General features: G+C 40.3%; 1 protein-coding gene across 1 annotated transcript in view; it reads left to right on the forward strand.

Moving 5' to 3' along the window:
• The first annotated feature begins 2,423 nt into the window (after positions 1–2,423).
• PPFIA2 (PTPRF interacting protein alpha 2) overlaps positions 2,424–22,485 on the forward strand; it is a 607,969-nt gene continuing 587,907 nt past the window's right edge. The window contains exon 1 of the mRNA XM_074984006.1: positions 2,424–2,672. Within this exon, the coding sequence (XP_074840107.1) occupies positions 2,424–2,672 (249 nt within the window). The remainder of the gene's footprint in view (positions 2,673–22,485) is intronic.

Raw genomic sequence — 22,485 nt, forward strand, 5'->3', positions numbered from 1 at the left:
TTGGCCAACCCGTGGCTCTCCTTCTCAGTGACACCTGCCTGCTCCATGCATGCTCCCCACCGCTTGGTGGGATAAGTGCATGGTAGCAGTGGTGGCTCCAGCAGGTCTGGTGACTTGCTGGCATGGAATTAGTGTGTATGTGGGGAGGAAGGGGGAGCTGGGGGTAACTAGATCTGGGGGAGGGGGAGGACATTCATTTAGATTGGGGAAGGCTGGGAGTGTCTGGCTGGGTGGATAAGAGGGCATTCATGGGTGTGGTAGGCTCAGGGGAGGGAGAGGGCACTGAGCCACATTATTATATATTTTATATATCTCTGTATAGCTATATATTGATACATAGAGTGCAAAGAGGCACATGTAATATATCTATCTATCACTATTCTGGCTCTGGCTCTAACAGGTTGGCCATCCCTACTCTGTGGTCTGTGCTTCCTTTCTAAGTTGTGTTGCGGGCACCTCCAGTCACCAGAGCAGCCTAGGACTAAGGGAGCACAACAGTGGCTTAAAGATATGTCATAGGCTCTCCCTTCAGCTAGGCTGAGAATTATTGCACCTTTTAGGTGTTCAGTACAAATGTCAGCTTGTTTTTTCGCTCTGTTTTTGTGGTTCTTAGGCTCCTGCACGTTTTGTAAGCTCTGGAGGTCTTCCCTGTAGACTTCGGGCATGATCAAAATCACACAAATCAGTGGGAGTCTTTCAGTTGACTTTGGTGGACTTTTGTTTGGGTCTTTGATGATGTGTTCACGTGCTTCTTTGAGATGACACTTTCGTTTGTACTTCCATAAAGAATTCTGAAAAATTGTTACAATTAAAAGGCATAAGGATATAGCCAGGAGAATAAAACAATTGAACTAAAGGTAAGGTTGTAAATAAGTTACTTTCTTAAAAGTGGGGATAATTACCCATTGAAACAACTTACTTGAGGATTTAGTGGATTTCCTATCACTTAAGCCTTAAATATACATTGCATATCTTTCTATACAAGATATATTATAGTTCAACTGGAATTTAACACAAACCATAATCAGAAGGTCAGATTGAATGGTGGTGATAGGTCTATCTGGCTTATGGTCCGTGAGTCTACAAAATAGCTGAGTTAATTATGGGATAATATTGTCGAGTTCTCAAATAACCAAAAGCATGTAGTAAGTTGGAAATTTAAGGTTCAAGCTGCCCATTAAAATAAAAATAAAAAAAAACCTAGCAGGTTACAACAACAATCAAAGATCTAAAAGTCTTAGAAATGCACTGATGGTTACTTAAACAACCTGTACTTTGCCCCTCCTCATATCCCCAAAGAGAACCTTATGACTGAATGCCAGAGACCATCAACACTGAAGCTCTTGTCTACACTATATATACAGGCAAGCTCATGAACTGAAAATGAGATTTAAACCTGCAGCTAATAAAATTATAAACTGTTTAGATACACTTATATATATAAAAGTGTAAGGCCTCCAAGATTTAAGATTCAAGACTAAGCCTTTGATCCAAATCTAACTTGCATTGCTAAATGTAAACGTGGTATAATTTAGTAATGATGGAAGGGCAAAAATTAGGGTTGTTGGTGACTTTATCCACAGACTTCCATAGAGGTAAAAGTTTATTTTAAGCATTTTCCTAACTCGGATTGAATTTTCAGGTTTTCCACCATATGTGTCTTTTGAGAACTGCAGTGTCCTGGTTGCCAGTTTCTGTTTTGTACCCAGCTTCTTATGGTTCAGGATTCCACATGCATCTAAATCTAGGTTGTGAGATGGAAATGCTGAGCCAAGTGAAATTAATTGTCCTCCCCCCCCGGCCCCCGAAGCCACTCTTTGTGTGGTGGCCTACGTGAATAAATTGGCCCTGTTTCAAGTGGCTTTAATTTGGACAAGGTGTCACATAGATCATAATTAGCAATGAGCCTCTAGTTTTGGACATCTTACTCGGAGATCACCTGAAAGTAATTCCCTCTAAGGGAAGGAATAACTAGGTAGACAGATAGATGAACCTTGCATTATTAAGGTAGCGTGCTACTTGATCAATGGTGAGTCTGGAGTCTGCTGTAGAAAAGCCTGCAGCAGGACCAAACTTTGCAATTAGTGACAGCTAAGGGCATCAATACAAAGAAACAGAAAATGATAGAAGTCAAAGAAAAGATAGAACTAAATAAACCAAAAAAGAAGCTTTTAGAAGTGGTATTTTTTGCCAAGGCATTAACATGAGTTAAGGTGCATACAAAAATCTTTCCAATGTTAAATGATCACTTACTTTTTCTGCCTGTCAGTCAGCCATGTGAGATTGATGGTTACAACATAAAGTTGAGATATGAAGCACTGCAATAATGCGTTAGCAAAGTTCTGTGATTAAATTTCTCATATGAAGTTCCCCTAAATGTTTTGGACCTAAGATTTTTTTCCCTACCTTTTTATTTTAAAGAAATGATGTGTGAAGTGATGCCCACGATAAACGAGGACACCCCAATGAGTCAACGGGGGTCCCAGAGTAGCGGGTCAGACTCGGATTCTCATTTTGAACAACTGATGGTGAACATGCTAGATGAAAGGGACCGGCTCCTTGACACCCTTCGAGAGACTCAAGAAAGCCTGTCACTTGCACAGCAACGACTTCAGGATGTCATCTATGACAGAGACTCCCTCCAGCGACAGCTCAATTCAGCACTGCCCCAGGTACGTCACTTGTAAAAATCTTCACTGTAGCCTTAACCTGGAAACCAATGAAAGTGACTTCAGTATTAAATGACAGTATTCATTCATTCATTCCTTAAGGAGCCAGTCCTGTTCTCATTGAGGTCTATTGCTAAAATCCTATTAGATTCAATAGCACTGTAAATGGTCTGGCCCTGAAGTCGCAGCATTGCATCATAGAAGAGATTGGAGGGTTGACTTCAAGGGGAACAAGATCTAGGCCTCCACCTGCTCATACTTTTGGCTGTTGCTCTAAACTCCCTGACACTTTTAGGGTTTATTGTTATTAAATCTTTGATGGCAGAAGTAGGGCAAAATACAAAGTGACAGATGGTGATATCAAAAATTCACTTCAGTCAAGTCCAGAAAGGCATGCCTTGCTACAGATAGGACATGCTTTCTAGTGTTACCGCAAGTAGAGCTACTGCATTAGTTTACAGATGGTAAGTATGTTGCACTATCCTATCTGTGATGTGATGTGATTGAAAATGGAATATAAAAAATAGGAGAAAAAGTTACCAATATGCCTTATTTTAACATAAGCTTTTTTTATGTTACTTTGACATTTTTCAAAATCTTTAAAACATTGTTTGCTTTTGTTAACAAAAGGTTATATTTGTAATCAAATAAAAACAAAACTAGGAAAAGCAAAAAGCCCAAACAAAAGCCACCCTCAGCCAAAATCTGCAAATTAGATCTTGCCCCAAGGTTGGTAATATATCATGTGGTAAAGATGGGTTTTCTCTGGTCTCACAGTTTTTTGTTGTCTGAGAGATGTGACTGGAACTTGAGGGTCTTCAGAGCACGGCACTGCCCATAATTGCTGTTGGTAGCTGGGAGGGGCAGGCAGCTCTGAGATTGGGAGAAGAACGTGGTAGGCATCAGTTGAGGAGAAAGATAATGAGGGGTCCATGTGGGAAGCTGTTGAGGATGATGGGGGAGAGAATTTGTTTCCAGTGGTGGGTGGTGGGGTTTGGCCACTGGTCCCATTATAGTACTGGAAATTCTGTAGTCTGTAGGAAATTAAACTCCTCCTCTTTGCCTCAAGTTGTTCTGATTCCCGATAAAAGCATGTGAAAAGATGCAGATATGGATAGAACCTCTACTAGATGCAACCCATGCCAGGGATCTGCAACTGAGAGGAGATTCTGTCGGTCTGAACCTACAACGGCACTGCAGAGCATTCAGTAAGGAATGCAGGTTAGAGGAGCTATATGCAGTCTTTGTATTGGTCACAGGGAGGTAATCGTATTAGTCGCTATAGTCACAAAACGAAAAAGCAGTTGTGCAGCACTTTAAAGACTACTGAAATAATTTACTAGGTGGTGAGCTTTCGTCTGCCCCCTTAAATCTCATCACCCAATATTTTGCTAGTCTTTAAAGTGCTACATTACTCTTTTTTTTTGTGTGTGTTTGTGTTAGGTATCCCTACACTGTAGGGCTATGGCTACACAGCATTCCCCTTTTGGAGTAGGAATGCAAATGAGGAAAATCAAAAATGTAGATTAAGCACTGATTTACAAATCTTGTGCTTTATTTGCATAGTCTTGCTTGATTGCGTTTCCGGAAGAGACTTTTTTGAAAGCAAAAACATCCATGTAGATGGGGTTCCGTCGCGGGGGGAAAAATGTTTTTGAAAGAACCCTTCATCCTGAAACAAAATAGGAAGGGTTCTTTCAAAAACAGGCTTTTTCTCCCCCAAAGAAACCCTGTCCACACAGCTGTTTTTATTTTTGGAAAAAGTCTCTTCTGGAAACATGATCAGAAGAGATCACGCAAATGAAGCATGAGATTTGTAAATCAGCACTTCATTTGCTTTTTTGATCTCCGTCATTTGTGTACCCCATCTGAAAGGGGAATGTAGTGTAGATGCAAAGTAGAAGTGTGGGAAATATGATTGTAAAGACTGTGTTCATGATTCACCCCTTACCCATACTGAAGACTGGCAATCTAAATTATTAGAGAAATGGTAGTGGATATACATGCTCCAGGATACTAATGGTGATTCCTGGCAGTGCTATACAATCCACCCAAATTGCATGAAAACATGTATCTTATAATGTATGAGGGGACTTTTTGCTTACATTTTGAAAAAAAACCCAGATGTTTTTCAACCAATAGGTTAGCTAGGTGTTTGTTTAGATCATTATGTTGTGAATTATTTTGTACATATGGGGCAACATGCTATTAATATAATTAAACAGAAAAAAATCCCAAACAAATGGTTTCACGCTTGTACTATCTAGCTTCCTTTTTTGAAATTGAAAAATCCTGAGTCGTGTTTTTTTTCTAATTGATTGTTTGGAGGGATTGATTTTATAAATGCCAAGCTAATATGTTTAATTGTTCGACCTAGTTGGGCGAATCTTGGTTCTTTAACTGTAGAGAAGAAAAAGTATTATAATTTCTAAGATAATTAAGATTTGTATGTTGTTTGGCCCTTGTGAATCTTGCAAACGTGGCATTTGTGTGGACCATTCTGTTATTGAATAGTTTACAACCTATGAGCTATGTCTACACGTGAATGCTACATCAAAATAGCTTATTTCGATGTAGCGACACCAAAATAAGTTATTTCGATGAATAACGTCTACACGTCCTCCAGGGCTGGTGCCGTCGACGTTCAACGTCGACGTTGGGCAGCACTACATCGAAGTAGGCGCTGCAGGGGAGCGTCTACACACCAAAGCGGCCCACATCGAAATAAGGGTGCCAGGAACAGCTGCAGATAGTGTCACAGGGCGGACTCAACAGCAAGCTGCTCCCTTAAAGGGCCCCTCCCAGACACACTTAAACTAAACAGCACAAGATCCACAGAGCCGACAACTGGTTGCAGACCCTGTGCATGCAGCATGGATCCCCAGCTGCAGCAGCAGCAGCCAGAAGCCCTGGGCTAAGGGCTGCTGCACACGGTGACCATAGAGCCCCGCAGGGGCTGGAGAGAGCATCTCTCAACCCCTCAGCTGATGGCCGCCATGGCAGACCCCGCTATTTTGATGTTGCGGGATGCGGATCGGCTACATGTGCCCTGACGTCGAAGTAGGGAGCTGTTCCTATCTCCTCATGAGGATAGCGACTTCGACGTCTCGCCGCCTTATGTCGATTTCAACTTCGAAATAGTGCTCGCCACGTGTAGACGTGGTGGGCGCTATTTCGAAGTTGGCGCGGCTACTTCGAAGTAGCCGGCACGTGTAGACGCGGCTATGATGTCCTGACCATTTTGTCATATTTAGTAGTTACATCATGATGCTTATCTACAAAATACGGTGCAAACAGGTTGTTGTGAAACATTTTTTTTTTTTTTAGTTTACTACCTCTGGGAATAAACAAATTATTGTTTTTACTCAACATTTCAATCTTTCTCCACAATTTCATTGGAAGAACAGACTACATTTCAAATTTGCCTAGTTGGAGACAATAATTGATTTAATGTTGATTTGAAGCTGTTCACTTTGATTTGAAATGTTAACTGATTACATATAGGGTATTGAAATACAGTAGGTGCAAAATGTATAGCTTTGAGGAGGAGCTATAGTGGAACTTTAAGTGAATATAACCTATTACTGAACAGCATATTCTACCACAAAGGTGTCTGTCACCTACAAAGAGTATATGCACTATAGAAATTTCGCTATAACACTATTTCAAAATATAAGTGCAGTACAGGAGATGAGATCCCAGCCCTATTAAAGTCAATAAGGGTTTTATCATTGACTTCAGTGAGGATAGGATTTCACTGAGACAGAAAATTAGAGAGCTCTGTTGAGAAATGGTTTCTGCAGTCTTAGACCCTGATCTTGCAAACACTTTTCTCAATTATTACTAATTAAATATATTAGGTAGTGTCTAAGGGGCAAATAAAAATGGGAGCCCATTATGCTGTGCTCTGCCTACACACACAGCTAAACTTGCGGTAGTAGACTAGTGGTTCTCAACCAGTAGTATGAGTTCCCCTTGGAAGTACATGGAGATCAACCTTAGATGTTTTCCTGGTTTTAAAAAAAGCTGCATAAAAAGCACTAGGGAAAGGCATACAGACTAAAATTTCATACAGTGACAGTATACTGTTCTATATATGAGACACAGAATTGTAAGTACAATATTTTATATTCAATTTGATTTATTTTATAATTATATGGTTACGGTGTGAACAGTAAGAATCTTTTTCCATAGTAGTGTACTGTGACACTTTTTTGTATTTTTATTTCTGTAAGCAAATAGTTTTTAAGGGAACTTGTTACTTGGGGCAATTCAAGACAAATCAGATTCCTCAAAGGGGTATGGTAGTTTGGAAAGGCTGAGAATCACTGTAGTAAATGGTCCTTGCCTCAGAGAGCTTACCGTTTAAACAGAGAAGACGGTGTGTAGGAGGGAACACACAAGTAGTAAGGACGGTATATTAGGGACAAATGTCACATGCCACAATATTTTATTTTGTGTAGAAGGGGAGGGGCTTGGTCAGGAGCGGATGAATTAAATGGAAATTAAAATGGATGTAGGAAAGGGACAGTACAGATTGAGAGTGAGGCAGGTATGGAAGTTGATGCATACAGCTGATCAACATAGGGCAGAGAGAATCTGTTCACAACTGTATGATGATCTCCGAACATTTAAAAGACCAAAGGACCCTGCTTTGGCTACTTTTTTTCTCATATTGGCTTAAGTCTTTTTGCAGTTTGCTCTTTATTCTGATCCAGCAAATGCTTATGCACTTCACTACACGATAAGTGATTGTCCAGCTAAATAAAATCATGCCAGATAGTGGATGTTGCCACACGAGAGGGTTCTGGATTAGAGAGGTTCATCTTGTACCCTGAGTGGTCACGTGAGTTTCAGTGGGATGAAGTGCAGTAATAAGACTGATATATAACAACACTAAAACAAATGGGATTCTATAACGTAGTAAATGTAAGCATGTGTATAAGTACTTGCATGATGGGGCTTTAATTTGTAACCTTCATTGGTCTTCCAATATTCAGAATCCTGCAGAATAGTGGAATTGCAACTTCTGTTCTGAAATTGGTTTTGTTTATAACTTGTTCAACTTGATTTTGGGGCTGAAAATTTCCACATTCTTTCTCTACTTGAAGATGAAGCATTTGGAAATTTTGGCCATTTTGGATAAATGTGAATGTTGTATACATGAGTGCCATTTTAGTATTGTGGTCTCAGTCTTGAACTTGATTGATGCTCTGCAGTTTTCCTTTCCTGTCAACCCCCATTTTCTTTCTGACACATTTTAAAGATTCCCCAGTTCAGCTTCAGTCTATCCTGTCTGACCATGAGACTTACATGGCAACGCATTATGAAAACTTACACTGGATTAACATTTTTACAATGTGAAAAATGTTTGTTAGCTTAGAATATCAAAACAGTTCTTTATCACAATTCTCTGGGCTTCATTACATACTAGTTACGTATTAAAAAAAGCAGATATGCTAGAGAAGTACAGTGCTATTTGACAGTAATTCAGCTTCCATCATTATCAAGGTAAATAATAGTCCTTAATGTTTTTATTATTGCTAATGATGTCTCTTTGTTGCACAGTCACCTAAGTATACATTATTGCTTCACTAAAATATAGCGTGCTTTTTGATTTTCAGACAGCTCCTTGACCATGAGTTTATCTAAAATGTTGATTTTTTTGCTTTTATTTAATACAGCATGGTAGTATAGAAAATAAACAGAGGAATTTACCCAGCAGTCTAATGGTGCCATGGCTCACACAATTAAGTACAACTGATCACAGGTGAGCAGCAGCTGGGAATGCTATGGAAACAGTAGAGAGTACCTCCCATCAGCCTGGAAAAATCCCTCTTGCTCAGAAGAGTTATTAATTGACTCCTGAGGGAAAGCTGCATCCAACTCTTCTTGATTGGAAAAAAGAACCACACTCCCTCCCCCCAAAAATAGTCCTCTAGAGAGTGTGTGTGGACTAAAAGTAAACTACGCTTCTTTTAATGGAGAAAATATTGAGTATTTTTTTATTCTAGCTTCTGCAATTGCCTTCAGAAATGCTGGGCATGTCCTTACTCAACTGTGAGGAATAATTGAACCCTAAATACAACTGTAGTGCTGTGCAACTTTCAGACCTTTCAGGTATCTTTATTGTGGGGGTGGTGAGGGTGTTACATCAGCTGGTGCAACTCAGTAAGTGAGAGAAGTGAGTGAGAGAAAATGCTTCATAATGGAGGGATGGGAGAAAAGAGCAAAATATTTGTCTTCTAGAATTTGTAGTCACAGTTTTAATTTATTATGCACTTTAAATATCATTTTTAAATACTTGAACCTAGATACACTCCTGATTTACACCCTTCTTCAAACAACATTATTTCACAAAGCCACTTCCAAGATAGCTCACCTCAGGGTTTCCCAAATTTTATATAGTTGGAACTTGTTTTTTTTACTACCTTTTTTGGCTGCCCAAAAAATAAAAAAACACATATTATAAAAAAAAAAAATGAATACAGTTTCACTGTTGATTATTTATTCACAATAATAATAGCACATAATAATATAAATCTGGATATAAAATACCTCAAGTGCCTAACTTAATTTTTACCTTAATTGCATGGGAAAATACAAAATGTGTCAAATTAATAGGCTCATGCACAATAATTTGTATATTTTTTGTAAGGACCAGTATTTTTTTCTCCAAGGACCAGTACTTGGTTGCGGACCACACTTTGCAAAATGCTGACTCACCTGATTTCATTTTTTTACACCAAGTGATTTGTAACCAAACTGGGCAACAGAGAATGTAGAAATAACTAAGTGAAACATAGCAATACAAATTAACCTTCTGAACAGGTAACCCATCTTCTGAAGATTTTAACTACCTGCCTCTGCTTTAAGCTTCTATTATACAGCTTTAGTGTAAGAGCCTTACACAACTTCAGTAAGTTATCCATGTCACCAATATTACTCATGTGCTTGCTGTTCCCTGTAGCACGTTTTGTGCTTGGTAGGTAGCAAATATTTATGTTCATTGGAAATTACCTTTTAATAAGGGCCCAATCTCTCAGTCAAAGACTTTTTCCACATTGGGCTTCATTAAGCAATTTGCCCCTCACGGCAATTTTGAGGAGTAAAGGGACTTCGAAGTACCCCTGGCTCTTTGAAGTAGCGGCAGGTGAGCCACAGCTAGACATGAGCCAGCACTTCGAAGTTACCGTTGGGCGGGAATTTGCTTAATGAAATGCTGCAAATGCACCACAGCACTTCATTAATAAACTCCCAACACTCTACTTCTCATGCTCCCTTTGAAGTAGGGAGCTAGTGTAGACAAGCCCATTGAGTGAGAGGAAGGAGCCTGGGGCCGGGGTCAGCAATCAAAATAGCAAGAAGAGACTCTTTTAAATTCAGTAAAAAACTCAATAATTCAAGAGCTGCAATGCACGTGAATATGAGACAGTCCTTAACACATAATACCAAACCATGCTTTTTGTAACCACTATTTTAAGAACAGCGCACACAATGCTTTGTAATGGGATACACGTATACTGCAGGACATGCACTGTTCGTCAAAAATTAGGAGTGTTTTTTTTTTTTTTTTTTTACTTTGCAATTATGGTGTTGGAAGCCACAGAGATGTCCTTAAAGAGCCTCAGGTGGCAGACCCCTGGCCTGGGTTAACACAAGAAGTAGAAACCATATAGCATTTTAAATCTTCAAAGTGAAGACAATGTATTCATGTAGTGAATGATTATGCTGGTATTTCTACTTCATATATAAATATTAGAGTTCCACTTTTTATTATACTGCAATGCAACTACAGAGTTTAAATTAGATATTGTATGAAACAGCAGGAGTCTAAGTGAAAAGAAGGGATTATGGCTACGCTCATCATATAAGGAGATGTCAGAGTTAATAAAAATGTCTGCCTCTTTCTAAAAGCCATTAAAGCTGAGTTATAACAGACAAAAATGTGTGTGAATTCCCCTTAACAACAGTGAATGGTAATATCTACCAGTGGGTTGAATTGTTGGGTTTTGTTATTTTCTTTTTCCTTTTGATTTGAAGGTCCAAAATCTCATGCTGAATTTTCTTTTCCCTCTGTGGAAGGAGATACTTCTGGTCTAGCCAACTCCTTGTCCTCCAGGATTGTTAAGGAGTAGCTCCTCTGGCAGGTCACAGTCTCTCAAATCTGCTTACCTGGGGTCAGAAATTTTTTATAAATATGGGCTGCATCTACTCTAGTCCCTTCCTTCGGAAGGGGCATGGTAACTAGCCACATCGACAGGTCCTAATGAGGCACTGCCATAAATATACAGCACCTCATTAGCATAATACTGGCCACGTGCAGTTCAAAAATGCCACTTTCGAATTGCGTGCTGCTTGTGTAGATGGGGGCCTATCGAAAGGCTCCCCTGGTCTTTGAAAGCCCCTTCTTCCTAAAACAAAATAGAAGGGGATTTCGAAGTCCCGGGGTCCTTTCAAAAGGCCCCCATCTATGTGGGCAGCACGCGATTTGAAAGCGGCATTTTCGAACCGCATGCAGCCAGCATTATGCTCATGAGGCGCTGCATGTTTATGGCAGTGCCCCATTAGCATCTGCCAATGTGGCTCATTACCAGGCCCCTTCTGAAAGGAAGGGGCTAGTGTACACACAGCCATGGAGATACATATATCTCATAGTGCTGGAAGGGACCTTCAGAGGTCATAGTCTAGTACCCTGCATTCACAGCAGGACCTATCACCATCCCTGACAGATTTTTTTTTTTAAATTTATTTGCCCCAGATCCCTAAATGGGCCTCTCAAGGATTGCGCTCACAACCCTGGATTTAGCAGGCCAATGCTCAAACCACTGAGCTATTCTTCACTTGCATTTACAAAGGTCTTGAAAATACCAACCTGAAAGATAGCTACATGCCACAAAAGTGAAATGAAACATGTACAATGGACAGAATTTTCATGGGCTGGGATTTCTGAATATTCTTTACTTACAAACACTAAATGTTAAATTGACAGTATCCCTTTAACTGAGGCCATGTGTTCCAGTGGGTCAGGCACTGACCTGCTGGTCTAGAAGACAGGGTTAAATTCCAGGCTTTCCCATTGACTTGCTTTATCAGTCACCTCTTCCATTTCTCTCTGTCATTGAGAGAGTGAAAGAGAGTGACTCTGAAGTCCAGGGGTTAGAGCACCCACATTGGAGGTAGGAGATTCTGAGGAAAGGAGTTTGGGTCTGTGCTCCCAGTAAGTAGTGTGTGAGGCTGCTCAGGAGAGTTTCCGATGCCACCCAGATGGTTAGCAGAGTGCCTACAACTAGGTTTTGTTTCTACTCTTCAACAGAAGAGATTGATGGAGCCCCTACTGGAGTTGCTCCGATTTCAGTGGTTAGAGCACACTCCAGAGAGGGGAGAGACCCAAGTTCTAGTCCACAGAGCCCTGTGTGGATGCACAAATGTGTGTGTGCATCTGAGCTGCAAAAATTATTGGCAGGTTTGCAGGGCTCAATGCTGGGGCCTGGGCTGAAGCTCTGAGATGCCCTGTCATGGAGAGTCACGTGGACATCTGTGGGGAGCCTGCATGGAGGCTACATGGACTTTCCACCTGCCCTCAGTTGAGTGGGTAGCCTGAGATGCAAAGACACATTCATCTCCCTGCCTGCTGCCCCCTGCAACCCTTGAACCACACACAAGTGGAGGATCCAACATAAGTTCCTGCTGGGTTTTCTCACTTGTCTGGAATGGGGGTAGGTAGAGACCTGTGGAGCAGCCTGGGGAGGATATGTTGCAGCTCCCTTACAGCTGCCTGCCTGGCTCTTACCGTGGGCAGGCTATCTGTGCTACCTCCTTCCCCAGCTGTAGCCAGGTTGGGGAGAGCCAGGCTGGCAGATGTGGGGAGGTGGGTGGAGGGTATGAATAGCCCCCACCCAAAGTCCCTGTTCCTCTACCCTGTTCCTCATCCATGCTCCCTGCAGATGCAGCATACCTCTCCCTGCCTCAGATCCAGCTGGGGTGGGAGGGCAGCTTGGAGTTGCACCCTGGCTACAGTGAGAGCTGTGGTGGACCCTCCAACTGCCCTGGGCATGGTGCCTAAATCACTCCCTTCACCAAGCTTCCACCCAGGGCATGTGGAAGATCTGTGCTGCAGTTCTTCACAGCTGCTCACAGGGTTCTTACTGTCAGAGCCATTCATTGCTATAAAATTTATTTCTTCAGCCATGCTGCCGTTTGCAGAACTAGTCCACAGATGCCCACATAAAGGGATGCAAATATAAAGTGGATACCCACATGTCTACTAATTGTTCTTTCTCTTGGGCAGAAATGGGGGAGTTGCATGTGAGCCTTTCATAACCCAGACAAGTGTTTTAAGAGCTCAGCTAAAGGTTGTGGGAGGGAGAGAGGGGGCAGGGCATCATGAGTGCCATCTCCTTCCTCCTTCCCTCTTTTGTGTGGAGTACAGCAATTGCCTAAGTTAGTCCCTCAAGAAGTGGCTTATGCAACAGAGCTGCTTGACTCCAGGCACTGGCTGCTTCTTCCTGGATCACTAAGGTGACATAAGTCACTATTTCTGAGAGGTCTGGGGGTTCAGTCACACTCTTGTCCTTTGCATGTCCCATTGGCTAGTTTAGGCATGTTGGATTTGTGGATTACAGGCTTAAGTGCCTATCTTTCCTCACACATTGTCAGGGGAGTCTAAGCACCTAATTCAGCTTCGTAGATCACAGTATTATTCCTGTGATTTTCTTTTTCCCCCCGTAGAAGTTGTGTGCCACGATTCTCGGCATTGCAGCATGAAGTGCATTCCTGGATTCCACCCTAACTTCCTGGGATTTTGGAAGGAATTTCCAAACAATGCCTTGTAGGATTGCATGGTACTCTGACGTATTTAGTCCAGGGCTGGGCAAGATACGGTCTGTGGGCTAGGTCTGGCTCTCCAAGCCTTTTAGTCCAGCCCTGCTGGCCTCTATAGTTGCAGAGAGGGGAGAATTTCAGGTACTGTCCTTGTCCCCAGCAAAATCTCTCAGCTTCCATTGGTTGTTTACGTGCGCTGCCCCTTAGCAAAATCATTCAGTTCCTATTGGCAATAAATTGGCCAATGGGAGCTGAGATTTTGCTGTTGGTGAGGCAGAGCAGCCCAATTTCTCAGCTTCCATTGGTTAGTTTCTGGCCACACTGAACAGTGGGTGGGCTGGGAGGAAGGGAATTCTATCTGAGAGTGCTGCTGGCCTTGAGCTGCTTAGGTAAGTGCCTCCTGCCTCTGGAGTCACACCCTAACTCCCTCCCAGTTCCTGCACCCTCTCCTACCCCTCATTCCCCACCGCCCTGGTCAGAATTCTCTTCTGCACACACAGCCCCTCCTGGACCCAGCACGCCAATATCTTGCCTCAGGTCACAACTCCCTCCTTTAACCAAACTCCTTGGCAGACTCTAGGCCCTTATCCCCCCATCCCTTCTGTACCTAGCCTCCATCCCAGTACCTGCATACCCTTTATAGAAAAATGTGGTCCTTGATCACTTACTAAACCATTGGAATGCCCCACCCCATCAAAAAGTATTCTGTACGCTTGATTTAGTCAGTAAGGGCAAGACAAACAAGATACTGAACTAGATGGACTATTAGTCTTAGCTGAATTCCTCATTCTGTTGTTAATAGGATTTGTAATAATGATAGTATGATATCACATGATAGATCTCATTTAGTGTCATATTTGTATATTATGTTTAAATAGCAATGTATTTTTGAGATGCCAATATTTAATGCCTAGGAAAGCTGGTGGCCCCTTCATTTCCTTCAAACAAGTGTATACTGTACGTTAACAATTCACTTCTTCTATGGCTTACTTAGAAATTAACCCATTATTGCATTGCCAGAAACTACACAACACTGGACCAGCCCCTCAGGAATGCTGGGATGGGAAATTTGAACAGCTTAAACCTGTGATAGTTGCCAATGGGCACAAAAGGCTCACTTGAATCCCTGACATAATTAGGGTGCAGAGAAGAATTGGCTGTACCCCTTTTCAAGCCATACTCCTATTTCTACAACTGGGAGAGTGGGTAGCGTAAATACCACTCTGCCAGGTATCTGCTAACAGAAGATCCCCATGGTCTAGGGTGAGCCTCCCATGGCTAGCTACAACCAGTTTTAGTATTTCTGTGCACTAGTAGTAAGATGTAAAATCGCCATGATATTCAGGGAGAATCTGACCCTATTCATGATATTGTTGACTCTTTAAATTTACAGCAACTTTCCATCTTAAAAAAAGTTTTGTCCATTTTTAAAACAGACATTAAGAACAAAAATCTGGCTCAATAATACACTTTCAGTAGTTTTCCAGATCTGATACTGATATCCTGGCATACATACAAGTGCTTAAGTAAACAGAAACGCTATAGCAGAAGTCAATGATTTTATTTCTTGATGAGAAAAGGTAATGCTTTCCTGTATACTCCTAGAGCTTAAAAAAAAAGTGAGATCAATGAATTGTTGCTTTAAGCTAGTACTTTCTTGGCCAATGTGTGTTTGTCAGAAGGACTTGGAGTTTTTTCACTGATAAAAATGAGTAAGATTTGTAAAATATAATTATTCTGATAATTGTGCTAAAATGGTCTGTTCACGGATACGTATATAGCACACTGGTCTTGATTACTGTACTGCCTTGCACAGATTTAAAGTATTCCATAAAGTGGTTGCAAATTATTGCCACTAGAATAAATGAATGGAAGATTCTAATTTGGCAGCATTTTGCACTTGTTTTGTAGAGCTGTAAATGGTCATACAGTGTACAAAGCTGTAGAGAATCTGGCCCAGTAAATGCACCTATATCATTACAGTACTATTTTACCAGAAGAAAGCACATTTAGAGGAATCAGGCTTAAACTGGACATAAATATTTAGAGGTGCCTATAAACATCTAGTTCTCTGCATTATAATATTTGTAACATAAGGGGGAGTAATCTTTGCCTGTTTATAAGATTTCTGATAGTTCTATGATCATATTTAGTTGTCTAAATAGAAAACTTTTTAATGAAAAAAACAAATAAATATATGCTTGCTATGTAAAGGAAGTGATACAATTCTAAATAATGGTACACTCTCATCCTTGCACTAAGACCTCCAAGGGCTCTGTGCAGATGTCAACATTCATTATAATTTACAGGAGTGAGGATCAGGGCTACAGACTGCATTGCTGACTCATGAAAATATTAAAACCGTTAAATCAAAGAGAGGTCACAAACTGATTTTTAACATTGTATTTGAGTGAAGCAGTATGTCTGAATCTGTGCAAGGTTCCTTTATCGAAGAGACGTAGAATTTCTAAATCCTGAAGTGCTAGAGACTCCTATTTTTTAAAAATCAAAGTTGTAAAAAATTGTTGAAGAAATGTATGTTAAGAGTGATTGGATTAAAGACGGGCAGAATGTTTGGTAAGACAGGATGAGGAGAGAGCTCTTGCCATGAAAGGAGCTTAGGAAAAGGGCGCAAAAAGACCATGGTGGAAGAAGAGAACAAAATGAATGTTTAGTTAGGCAGCCGGAATGTATTTCTTGACTGTTACTTGCATTCTGCAGCTTGTTCTGCTGCTGTTAAGGGGAATAGGAAAAAAGTTTTTAAAATGTATGAAGTGTAGTTCTATTATTGTAATCTGAGAGTAGACTGGGCCTGAGGTGAGGCCCAGTGAAGGCATCTTGAAAGACTTCCATTGATTACACTGGGCTTTGGATGACAACCCTTATCTAGAAAACTGTAGAGAACAGTCTAAAGTAGGGGTCAACAACCCTTCTGAAGCAGAGTGCTGACCTTTTGACTTCTGTGTACAGTCTGAATGCTGGTGATACTTTTTAAAGTCACTAATAGTTCTACTTACAACAGCTTCATTAATAAATAAAGGCAGATGCAGAGCTTTATTGTTCAGGGGGTGGTTGGTAGCATTAGCCAGTCTTTAATCTACAGGTGGCATGGCTGCTGGGTGGGGGAGGGTCTGAGCTCCCACTTTATGTGCCAATGGAAATCTGCTCATGTGCCATTCTTGGCACCCAGCTGGCACCCGGGGTTTGCTGACCCCGGTCTAAATTTTAATCAGAACTTTTAAGCAGACATTTCATTAAGCTGAAAATATGGCATGACATTTTTGTGTAAGTTGTATATGTAATTCAAGTTACGGAGAAGTGAAGAGTTTGTTATTAGAACTCATCTTTTCAGTCGCTAAGTGCCATTCTGAACACCCCAAATGTTGGTGGAGATAGAAATCTAACTCCAGATCTAGATGGCTGCTTGCGTCCATCTGTTTATAATAGAAGTGTGTTTGTAATGTCCATCATGTCATGGTTTATTAGTGAGTGCTATATTATCACTGTGGTTAACTGGATATCATGCATAAAAATATCTTGCTGAAGATACAATATTGAACAACTGTTCTTTGGAATCATTAGTAAAGGATTAATTTAGAAAGGTAAGATCATCATTGTGTTTAAATGATTTAGTTTGGTGCAATCTGATGGCAGAGAATAGAGATGCTGATGCAAGTTTGAAACACCTGCCATGATGACTTTGTTTTGGTGTTGTAGTAAAATGAAATTTATTGCCATTTGAATGTGGCGAAGAAGGGTCTGTTGACTATTGCCTTACTACTTATGCTGTCCTTATGATTTCATTGAGACTATTCAAGAAATAAGAGTCTATTCTTAGGAATATGCTGCCGATTCATAGATGGTGGAAGTTCTGATAGCTCCATGACTTCAATAGAACTATAATTTGCACGTGCTGAGGATCATTCCAACTGAGTATCAGCAACTTTGCCAGAGTATAGAAAATACAGATGGTTGTGCTATGCAGTTGTTCTCAAAAAGAGCTTATTCAAAAATCCATAATCCCATATTAGTTTTGATATGTTATAGTGTGCTGTTGTTGGATCTTTGCCATTTATTTAAAAAAGGTCTAGATTTTGATCTCGGATTTTCCCTAGTGTAACTCCACTGTCATCAGGATTTACTCTGGTTTTACACTGAGTAACCAAGATTAGAATCTGCCCAAAGATCTCTTTCTGTTTTACTGTACACAGATGTTCAAAAGTACACTTTAAGAAAACTTGAACTCTGAAGTGTCATGTTCACATTGCAATGGTCAAAATATCTTAGCGTTGTAGACTTGCGTGTGCCTGACATCACATCTTGTTTTTCCAGCACTACAGTAGTCTATCATAGAAGACAATTTAAAATGTCCATTTCCCACATTAAAAATATGATGGTACTTCTGATGTAGTGCATCGTAGTGTTAAATGGGTTATTAATATATTTACAAGTGCGCTTCAGGCTTCAGTTTCACTAACAATTATCAGTCTATCTTTTACTGAAGGGGTTTTGTCAAGTGTATTTAATAAGGAATCATTTGGAAATGTTGGCTTGTGTGGACGAGAGAAGGGAAAATTCAGGAAGGAAAATATAACTGGCTTTCTTTATTGAGCCAGAGAATACAGATTGACCAATATTAAGCTTTAATGGGGTGCAGCTTAGGGAACTTTGTTGGTAGTCTAACTGTTCATCAGTAAAGGAAGAAATGGCAAGAACTTCTTTGGGTATACAAAGATATTAGAAAAAAAGAAATAAGTCAAAGTTAATTATTACACTGAGGCCATACTTTTGATTGCCTCCCACGTTCCACACTCTCCTTTCCTGCTCAGCTTCGGCCGATTGTTGCTAGTTGCAGAAATTGTGCCCAAGTCAAATATCATATGGAATAGAGTGAAAAAACAAAAAAGACAGGAGCACAAAATAAGGGAAGACCCATTTAGACAGCATCATACGAGGTTGGTAATTTGTGTGTCAAGAATTTCAGATATTATTTGGATAGGAATGATGGCTACCAGGTCAGCACCAAGTTCTATATTGAAAATCACTCTTTGAGATCTTGTAATAAGTGTAGATTTAGCTTGTCTTTTTTAAATTATTTAATTTTCATTAGCTATAATGAAGACATGCAACACCCATGTCCTACTATGATTAGAAATTTTTGGATGGTGAATTCTCGCTCTTCTCTCTCTAGAGAGACACAAGGTCGGTGAGATAATGTCTTTTATTGGACCAACTTCTGTTGCTGGCCAAGACAAGCTTTTGACCTTACAGAGGACTCCTCTACCTTACCCACATTCTCTCTCTCATATTTTGGGACTAACATGGCTAGAAAAGCATGGTACACAACTTTTTTCTTACTACTTATGTTGCCTTTGTGTTTTCATTGAGACTATTCAAGAAATAAGGGTCTATTCTCATGAATATACTGCCAAATCATAGATGGTGGAAGTTGTGAGATCTCCATGACTTCAATAAAGCTATAATTTGACATCAATTTTTAGGATAATATTTTAGAATATTAAGTTTTCTGTTACATTGGGCATGGTGATGTGCTATAGGAGGATCTTCTGTTTCCAATTTCTAAGATAAAATGGATAACCGTGGAATTCTACAATGCTACTGAAAAATGAATCACACAAGCGGTTAGGACATCAGGTCTTACATAACTAATCTAAAGTTCGATGTAAAATCTTTCAATCTTGTGTGTCTATCATTAGACACCTATATTCTTAATTAAACCTTAGGGCTTGATCCGATGCCTGTTGAAGTCTATGGTAAGGATTCTCATGGGGTTCAGCAAATATTTATTGGGCACCTGAATAGTAGATCTTGATTTTTTTAGATGTGCTGAGGACCTGCAGCTCCCACTAAAATCAGTGATGTATAATAATTGCAGTTGATATTTCTCCTTGGTTGCATGTCTATTTCCACCCCCATGCTAGTTAACCACTGTACAGTGGTAAGGTCCCATACCCTGTTCTGGTGCTAGAGCTGTATATCAGTCTTAAATTATCCTCTTTAATTTATGTTAAATAGAGTAAAACAAAGTTAAGTGCATTTTATATAGTCAAAACAAAAAGCAGTCAAGTAGCACTTTAAAGACTAGCAAAATAGTTTATTAGGTGAGCTTTCATGGGACAGATCCACTTCGGTGTGCAGACTATAGAAAAACTACAACATATGGAAATAAAGAGGCATGGCTTGAGCATGGACACTAAAGTATTCTTAAAGGTTAAAAATAGAAAATAAAGATGAAATATTGTTTGCAGTCATGCCCCAGGAAATAGAATCTACAGTAACTGTCTGAAGCAATAATCTTCTGTTCTTCCCCTCCTCTTTTTTCAGAATCTCATATTCACAGAATTTATTTGCTTTTATATGACACAAGAAAAGCTGGTTGCCCGGTATAAACTATAAACTTCATTATTGCTAATGACTCCTGGTTAATGTTATCTGTCAAAATACAGACTGGCTGGAACATTATAATGGCAAGAATAATACTTTAGTTTGTTTTCTGTTAGTTTTATTTTCTCCTATTTCAAACAGAGGGCCATCATGTGTACAGTTGAATTCTTTTAAATTAGTATTATTCTAAAAGCACAAATCCATTCATCTTCCTGAATATTTATAAGTTTTGCCATATTTGCTAATTATTGGAAATATTCATAGGCAAAGAAGGCTTTTCTCTTAGACCCTGTATCTCTTCCTAAGGTAACTCAGTAGTGCTTTCTGTGGGATCCTCATCATTTTCTTGATAAAGACTGATGTCACAAACAGAATTATGGCTCCTTTTGCAGTATCGAGTAGAAAAAAAGCTGGGCTGTAAGTAAGATAGCTTTGAAATATTAATATCCAGGGGAGGAGGGTCATCATATGGTAATTGCCTGAGACCATCAGCAAGAACTGCGTGCATCAGTCTCACTTGCTAATTCTGCTTCATAAACATTGCTATCAATTATTATAGCTTGAACCTGGAACATCAACTGGTACATAAACTATCTATGGTCATTATCTCCATGCTCGTAAAGACAGATGATTGAAGATGAGATGAAAAATAGACTGGGCTAGTCAATAGAACAGAAATGGAGTCCAAATGCTTATGGAGACAGTTGCCAATAAAATTTGTAGACAAAATAACTTACAAATATCCTATAGCTGGTGGCAAGAAATGAAAAAAAAATACAAGTGAATTTAGAAGACATAATTCTAAAAGCTGATACATTCTCTGTTTGCTTTAAAGAATGAGTGATTATATTTCCAAAATCTGAGACACAGCAGGAATATGTCAAGAACATGACACAAGGAAATAAAAATTTAACTTATGGAATGGAGTTGTGTTGTAGCAATGTCAGTCCCAGTATATTATAGACACAGTGAAATAATACTATTTATTGGATCAACTTCTGTGCGTGAAATTTCATCTTTCTTGCCAACAGAAGTTAGGCAAATAAAAGAGATCACTTCACCCATTTTGTGTCTTAACTTCTTGCAAACCATATAAGCACTCACCATCTATGAAAAGTCTTTAGGGATAGCTTTTAAACAGCCCTTCATCCAAGGTCTGTGTTTATACCAGCAATGAATTGTTAACAAGTATAAACAATATGTAAGGTTGGGATTTTCCAAAGCTCTCTTGTTTGGCCCAGTTCTGCTCCCATTAGAGTCAGTGGCAGTTTTACAATTCACTTTGCCTAACCCTGCTACCAGTGCAGAGTGGTTTGCCCCACCTTGGTGCCTGTCTGCCTCATTGCACCCATGGATTGTTCTAAATATGGGGAATCTTCAAGTGGCCTCATAAGCCAGGTGGGTAGGCACTCCCAGACTGGCATAACATTTCTGCAGCTTAGATGAGGATCTGTCTCAAGATTTCAAAAACAATGGGCTGTAACTTTTAATTGAATCTGTTTATCCCTTTAAAACCCAATTTTCTGTTTGCATTTCCAGGACCTTATCAAGGTGGTCTTGTTATTTTTACATTAATGATCTTTCTGAACAGTGGCTGTGTATAATTTTTTTAGGAACCTTTAGTCCATGTGGCACCAAATTATTGAAGAATTCACGGTCCATCTCTAAGACCTTGCAGTCAAAAAAGCTGAGTAACTTAGCATCTGGATGATAAATTTCAACCATCTGATTAGAAGAAGTTACTGTTTTACATGTGCTTTTAATTTAAATATAAAGAATGCACCACATTTTATTGATGTGGTTTAGTTTGTGGGATTCCCAGTTGAAGTGAATATTGAGGAGGGATTTGAAAGGGGGTGGGTATCTGGTATGCTGGGATAGGAAGGAAATTCCAGACATAGGAAGGATGAAGAACAGTGAGAAAATGGGACAAAACAAGAGGTGAGATGGGATTCACTGTGTGAGTGGTGGGGAAGAGAGAAGCAATAAGAAATGATCACAGTTGTAGGCTGGGGCTTGTACACACATCCTTCTTCCATCTTGTATACACCTTAATAGCTACATCTACACGGGCATGCTACATCGAAATCGACAGAAGCTATTTCGATGAATAGCATCTAGGGCTGGAACGTCGACGTTGGGCAGCACTACATCGAAGTAGGCGCTACAGGGGAGCGTCTACACACCAAAGCGGCCCACATTGAAATAAGGGTGCCTGGAACAGCTGCAGACAGGGTCACAGTGCGGACTAGCACTTCCGGGGCAACAGCAAGCTGCTCCCTTAAAGGGCCCCTCTCAGACACACTTGCACTAAACAGCACAAGATACACAGAGCCGACAACTGGTTGCAGACCCTGTGCATGCAGCATGGATCCCCAGCTGCAGCAGCAGCAGCCAGAAGCCCTGGGCTAAGGACTGCTGCACACGGTGACCATAGAGCCCTGCAGCGGCTGGAGAGAGCATCTCTCAACCCCTCAGCTGATGGCCGCCATGGCGGACCCCACTATTTCGACGTTGCGGGACGCAGATCATCTACATGTGCCCTACTTCGACATTCAACGTCGAAGTAGGGCGCTATTCCCATCTC

This window comes from Carettochelys insculpta, chromosome 1 (genome assembly GCF_033958435.1).
Source record: "Carettochelys insculpta isolate YL-2023 chromosome 1, ASM3395843v1, whole genome shotgun sequence".
In the NCBI taxonomy this organism is placed as follows: Eukaryota; Metazoa; Chordata; order Testudines; family Carettochelyidae; genus Carettochelys; species Carettochelys insculpta.